The following is a 7,518-nucleotide window of genomic DNA, read 5'->3' as shown; positions in this document are numbered from 1 at the left end:
TAAGCACAGTTTATTTTTATAGTCATTTTAAGTTCAAATTTGGACGAAATTACATATTAAAAACCTAGAATAACTTTTTTAGTTATTTTGTTATGATTGTATAATATTATTTGTGGGTACTTGAAACTTCTAAAGTACCTATAGTATTATATATCTGTTTGAACGCGGACTGTCATACCACCGGTTGATTGAGCCAACTTGACCGCCAGCGGCGCCGAACCTTCTAGAAGCCGCCTGGGTGGCCTAGCGCTGCGGTCCCCTGACAGCGACATCGGCCCAGCTTCGGTGACTTTCGCGTATTTTTCCGTGTCCAGCAAGCTTGCATTTCTCAATTCTCTTAATGCGCGCAGCCCGTTACACCGTCTTCACGTCAGCTGCGTGTTATCGGTAAAATAACTGTGTGCAGCCGCCACGATTAGTGCGTATCGACCGTTGTGTGCCGCCGTTAACATTCGAGCGAGCCAGCCATTACGTCAAGTGCTGTGTGCCCCCCCCCCGAGTGTGCCACCGCCTCAATCATCTGCGTGCCGCCGTTCACTGGTCAACGTCGGAGCCGTAATCTCCCAGGAATACACCTATCTAGTATATACCATCGACAGTGGATCAGGTCATTTATATATGTATACTTTGTAATGTTGTAACTTTATTCATTTGTAATTTATACTACTTTATATTGGGGCGCCCTTTTTATTTATTATTTACCTGCTCTGTGTATATTATAATATATTGTTTCTTTTAGGCGTCTCGTAGGTGAGCCGTGACTGATACATACAGTGTTATATTTTGTTATTCGCCAGTATTATTCACCGGTGGGTCACCCTTCTGTGTTTTACCTACTAGTCATTTACACTGCAAGTCGATATTGCCAACCGCCTGTTTCCTAGGAGTATATCGGCGTAAAAAACAATATCTATGATATAGTATCACGGTTTGTTGTTGATGTATAACGCGTTATAAGTACCTAATGGATATTGTGATATGATTAATTTGGAATTTATTATAGGTACTATTACATAGGTAAATTTTTTTTTAATACCATATAGATATAAGTATATAATTTGTCTTATACCTAGACTGACATACCGTCTCCACTCAGAATTGTTTTTCTTATACAATGATATTATATCATTGAATTCAAATGTACCTAATACCATCCATTATACAGTGACCCACTTGTAACCTACTGTACAGCAGAGCGACATACACTTACCCACCTTTTTAGTTCGTTATTGTTACTATTAGAAAGAATTATATTTATCAAGATTCAAAAATACAACAATAGAAATAACAATCATATTTACTGATGAAAAAATATGGCTCTAAGAAATTTTATTATTTAATCTTAAATTCTATTTTACCGTTTTTGCCACTTATTATTGATAAATTTACTAATGTTTTTTTTACGTAAATTCTCCATCTCTACTATACGATATTTGTGATTTATTTTTATTATTATTTAAGAATTTATATTTTTGATATATAAAAACTACATGAAACTAATATTTCTTATTTTTAAATAAAATATGTTTTACCCTTGTTGTCTAAAACTTAACGTTTTTATCTGTGTTATATTAATCCTAGATTCAAAGTTAATAGAGATTTGATACTTATTATGGACTTACATAAACATTTAAAGGCATAAGGCGTAGCATTAAAGCTTATTTTTCTATAACACTGCAATATCTATAATACTCATCTATCAATAATTAAGTATATACCTAATTCACAGGATAACAATTTTTTTGTTGTGTATGACTATTCAAGAATAGTCAATTTCAACCAATGCATAGAAAAATATTATAGTTATTATAGAACTCTTTGTGTTGAACTTACTTTCCATACAATTATATTATCAATATTGCAGTTTACTTACTTTTTCTTCATATGGAACAGCAAGGTCATTAAAGGAGATTATCTTAACCACATCATCGGATGATAATGATAGAAACTCATCGCTATTAACCACTTCCCTGAAAATAAATAACATTATATAGATTATTTATTATTGAATAATATAAAAAATCATACAAAAACTGTTTTTTAATGAATGTTTCAGAACTCGATAGCAATTCCGTACAGCTATGTAAACGAGCAAACGCTCTGATACCAAGACAGTTTGATGCATTCAACTGTTTTTGTAAAAACTCAATACATGCACCATTTACAAAATCTAACTGTAAGAGGTTCGCAGCTGGTAACAAACCCTTGAAAAATCAACAATAATACATTTAACATAATTTTTTATTAAGCGATAAAAAATGAAGTTTTTAATATACCTGTACATTTTCTTTTGTGACCATAATTTCACCCGTATAAATATAATCTACTAATAGTTGTAAGACGGTAGAATCTAATTTTCTCAAATTAACGGTGTTGTTGCCGGTTTTACAAATTTTTCGCGATTCTATAAAATTTGAAAATATATTTTCATATTTTACTTGCGACATGTTATAATAATACTTTTCCACTAAACTACTGCCCGATATCTATTAAGGAGGAGGGAGGGAGGGACGGTTAAAGGGGTTAAATTATATTAACAAAAATTACTTTACAAGAAAATCTCTCACGCCTCATTGATATGTCAAATTGAAAATTGAGCTTTAATTCGACCTTCAAAATGTTCTCTTCTTTTAAATAAAAAATAACGAAATCTGACTAATCAACGCAGGGATTGAGAATATTTCCTGTAAGTTATGATTTTGTACACCCTTAACAATAATAATATATTTAATGCTCTCATCAAAATAGTTACTGAATATTGCACGGAAATATGGACTAGCTGCCATTAAAACATTTTTATGACCAAACGTTGCACATCCATCATCAGTTTCAAATCTAATATCACATAAAACTTCATTTCTAAAAACAAAAATGTGTTACTGATGTTTATTTTAAATGAAGATATAATCACTGTCAACATACTTGCGCAGAGATTGTAAGTCTTCCAGTATTCTGACTGAGTGAGAGTTATTTTTAAAATTTGTTGGTTCACATTCTTTGGATGTCAGAACTTGTATTGAATCACTTTCACATGATGAAGTCTGTAAGGTGTCCATTTCTTTTACTGAAATAACACCTTTAAATTATTTTAAAATTCTGATAAATTTTTACATCATCATTAAAACTTATAATGTGTAATAACTTAAAAATAAGAATAATATAAATATGACTCCTGTCGATAGTTATATTTAATTCAGATGTTCAAATAGTAAAATTAAGCTATTACCTTCCTTCAGATGTTCGGAGGGCTCTCAAGATCGTGTATTCGAGAATTAGATCAAATACACCATACAATATAATTTATGTAAAATGCACATATAAAGTAATACTGTAATCAATATAAAATATTGTATTAAATGCCTTACCTGATTCGCAGTTGTTCGTGAATTATGTTGTAAGAGTTTTAGATTTTAGGTGACACAAAGTAATACTTTAAATATACAAATCGAAATAAAGAACGCACTAATTTTGGCTTAACATAAGAAATCCAGTTGTCGCTCGTTGAAATCGGTATTGATATTTTGAGAGCTTGTTACTCGATGGCTGGTGCTCATGCACTGGTTTAAGAGACGACACGGATATGTCTAGCAGAGAGTGGTAGGTGGTTTTGTCAAAGGTTTTTGTACTTCCCCGAACTAGATTTCTGTTCGGCGGCAAAGACCTTTTTGTCGGTGACAATAGTTTTATTAGGGATGCCTGATTTCTATGAACGACAGTCTGGCTGTTATTTCTTATTTTGTAAGATTTTAGTTTATTTATTATAATATGATGTGTGAGCATATCATTACAAATAGGTACAACTACATTTTAGTACAGAAGCTGTAAAGACCAACAATGTAGGTACTTCTGAAATTAATGATTATCAGGGTTGGGATTTTATAGCACTTAAAATTGCATAAATATGTGCATTACCTTAAATATCGCTAAATAGGCGCTTTAATATTACCTTAAATTTCGCTAAATATGCGCCAAAAATATGGAATAAAAACTTTAAAATATGCAAAAAAAAATGTATTAATTAATATTTTTTTAATCACTTACAAATTATTATAAGTAGTTACTTTAGATTTGAAATAATTTAGTCACTCTGATCGGAATCCAAATGAATTGACTACACAACGTACTCAACGCGAATAAAAAACCAAACAAAATCAGCAGATAAAAAAAATTAGAAGGAACCAAATACCTAATATGAAATTATCGTAATAATTCGATTGATAAAAACCTAAAAACACGTTTACTAAAATATAATTTTATAAAATATATGACCAATTTTCATTCAAAAACATGTAAAAATGCAAAAAAGTCCAAAAAACTAACTTACCTAATAATCGCTAAATATTAAAAAAACTATTTGAGTTCTCTATATCATGAAACACATTTTTAGCTTACTCTGCTATTTTTTAACCATCTCATAAGAAATATACAAATGCTACAAAATCCCAAACATGATAATTACTAATTTATTATTACTAATATAAAAATTGTTGAAATGAATTATATTCATAATGATATTCAATGTTCCTAGATTCTAGATTGTATGCTATATTATATCAGGCGTGTATTTTCAGCTCTTAAATGTTTAACTCTAAAACTTTTACATACCTACCATATTAAAATTGTTACCAGGCAATAATATTACAGATACCTATACCAGATTCCATTATATAGTTTATGTATATGTGTAATTTATTGTTCTTTAAAATATTACTTTTTTAAATTTTTTTTTGATAACGTTATGTATATAACTACAGTCCCTACAGTACCTTATCTGCAGTGCCACAGTAAAAATGTATTAAAATAATACTAAAAAAAAATTCGAATATATTGATTGTAGGTACATTAGATTTAAAATACATATATTGGCGTTTTCATTTTTCATTCATTTTATTTTTATCAAAACAAGGGTATTTTTCAAAAGTAAGTACCTATATTTTTATTGTTAGTAAAATATTACGATGTGTCTAAATAGACGCCCGAACACGGTATAGGTACATAATGAATGCTCGACCATGGTCGGGCGTCTAAACAAATAGCAAATATTATTGAATTTAATCAATTTTTAGAATATGTATTTTCTTACCCTATTTTTTATTTATTGTGGTTGAATTCAAATAAGTACAATAATGGTCAAATAAATTATAAAATTCCTATCTTACTGATGTCGAATATCGATGCACAGTTCACACGGACTATATTATATAGGTAATAGGTATAGTACTGAATGACGACTGTGGCAATGTGGAGTCTGGACCTTGCAGGGAAGTGATACTGGATGGTCTCTACTTGCTATATATTGCTAGACTGAAGAAAAAATGTACAAAAATATTAATTAGAAAACGTTTTATTTTTTTTTTTTTATACGTATACACCTTGATATTTATTATAAAATGTTATCTTGTTTGCTTAGTAAGAGATTATCGTACTTATTATTTCGAGTACCATTTTTGTGTATAAATGATAAGTCGGTTTAATCAGTTATGACATAGGTACTATAATGTACCTACTATTTATGAAATTGAACTATTCAAAATTTAATAATATTTTTTTTTAATATTATAATATATTAATAAAATTTTATAATATTATATTTATTACCAGGCCATAATATAAAATGATTCCTGTTTCCTGATTCCTTTATTTAGTTTATGTATATATGTAATTTTTACTTTACAATATTACTTTTTCAATTTTTTCTCGGTAGCTATAACATTCATCTAAAGTGTCACGGTAAAAATGTATTTAAATAATACTAAACAAAATTACAATATATTGATTCTACATTGTTGAAAGTGAAGCTTGACGAACTAATGACTTTAGTATTAATATAATTAGTAATAACACGACAATATGATTATAATATTATGTATTATTATTTATTAACAATATAAGTATAATATATAATATGTAATGTACAACTTGGACAATTATCTCTCACTGTACACACCGTATGACGGCGTCCGTGTAAATGAATATTACGTACATCAAAGGCCCTATGTATATTATACATGTACAATTGAGGTCATCCCGAGTCCGTATATAATATAGAAAGTGATAGTATAAGTGTTGCACAGCTATATCGTAACTGCATAAGTATCTATTAGAAAACGAAAATGTACACACACGCGTGTTTACATGATTTGAATACTAATATTAATTGTATGTTTCCACATACATTATATTTAAAATGCGTATTGGCGCTTTTATTTTTAATTTAACATTATTTTTATCAGAATACACGTTTGTTTTTCTAAAGTAAAACTTAGTATTTACATTTTTACTGATAGTAAAATATAGTGTATGATCTATAGACTCCCGACCATGGTAGGTTAGATAATGTATACTCGACCATCGTCGGGCGTCTAGTCACATCGAAAATATTATTGAATTAAAATCAATTTATAATTATAGAATGTGTATTTTCTTATTCATTTATTATGATTGAATTGATATCAGTGCAGTAATGGTCAATAATACAGGACAATAGTCAATAAGTGATAAGCATATGGTATTGAAATAATATGGGCCTATAATATAATCGATGTATAGGTACGCTAAGAATTAAAATGTATCTATCCAATATATTAAAATGTATAAACATAAAATTTAAATCATAAAATACCTACCTATCTGATGTGGAATCTTGATGCACAGTGCACACGGACTATAGTACCGACTATATTATATGACAGTGTAGTGTATCGCGTTTGTGCCTCGTGGAGTGACTGCGAGTGGTGTCTAATAAATTGCCGTCTTGCTAGACTGAAAATAATATATACCGAAACGTTAAGTACACATTTAATTTGTTTTCATATATATACTCACCAGTCACCTTGATATTTACTATAATATTACCTATGTTATCTTGTTTACACAGTAATAGATTCTTGTACTTATTTTTCGAGTACCACTTACGCGTATAAGTCGGTTTTTCGGTCATGACGTAACAATCTACCATTATTATTTACCTAATAATAATAAATAAAGTATAAAAAAGCTACACAGTGTACCGATAGATAATTAAGAGGACGTCACACCCGCTTGTGTTGACACCGTCTTACAAATGTACAACATAGCAAAAACTGTTTTGCGCGGGACAACTTTTCACGCACCATATTTGTGGCAGAACTACGCCAAATGTTCACAACACGTAAAGAAGAACATTATATGTGCAACAGTATGCTTTTTTTTATAGCACTATCCAATTATTTTTTATTTTATTTTATTTTTATTTTATCTTTTTTTTTTTACTAAGCAAATGAAAAAAATAAAAAACCAAATGTTTAGAATTACTTTTAACGTATTTATGCTATCTAAAATAAAAGCACGCTGTTACATAAATAATTGTCCACCCTATAGGTTCAACAAGATAAAAGTTGTTGTATCGCTCTGTAATATATTATATTTCTATACTTAAATAAAAACACAAAATAACTAATAGCGAAGGTCCGTATGAAGTGTGGGGTGACCAAGTATACATAGGTACTACGCATATACATACGCTTTAGGCATATATCT

The 7,518-nt window shown here is 29.5% G+C and overlaps 1 protein-coding gene across 1 annotated transcript; it reads right to left on the bottom strand.

Moving 5' to 3' along the window:
- Positions 1-1,520: 1,520 nt before the first annotated feature.
- On the bottom strand, positions 1,521-6,678 carry LOC100568902 (kelch-like protein 12). The gene is made up of 6 exons (XM_029492205.1): positions 6,627-6,678; positions 2,923-3,064; positions 2,753-2,859; positions 2,277-2,404; positions 2,029-2,204; positions 1,521-1,970 (listed from the first exon to the last, which is right to left on the bottom strand). Exons 2-6 carry the CDS (start codon positions 3,054-3,056, stop codon positions 1,853-1,855), a joined length of 663 nt encoding a protein of 220 aa, XP_029348065.1. The 5' UTR covers positions 3,057-3,064; positions 6,627-6,678; the 3' UTR covers positions 1,521-1,852.
- Positions 6,679-7,518: the final 840 nt, after the last annotated feature.

This window comes from Acyrthosiphon pisum, unplaced genomic scaffold (genome assembly GCF_005508785.2).
Source record: "Acyrthosiphon pisum isolate AL4f unplaced genomic scaffold, pea_aphid_22Mar2018_4r6ur Scaffold_21018;HRSCAF=22806, whole genome shotgun sequence".
Classification (NCBI taxonomy): Eukaryota; Metazoa; Arthropoda; class Insecta; order Hemiptera; family Aphididae; genus Acyrthosiphon; species Acyrthosiphon pisum.
Note: the sequence above shows the minus strand (reverse complement) of the source record. Positions and strands in the feature narration are given on the sequence as shown.

Excerpts from the sequence above, each read along its gene's own strand:
- LOC100568902 (XM_029492205.1), bottom strand. The coding sequence starts at position 3,056 with ATGGACACCTTACAGACTTCATCATGTGAAAGTGATTCAATACAAGTT. Across the intron at positions 2,860-2,922 it reads GACTTACAATCTCTGCGCAA|AAATGAAGTTTTATGTGATA; the intron begins GTATGTTGACAG and ends TTTTGTTTTTAG. Across the intron at positions 2,205-2,276 it reads TCACAAAAGAAAATGTACAG|GGTTTGTTACCAGCTGCGAA; the intron begins GTATATTAAAAA and ends TGATTTTTCAAG.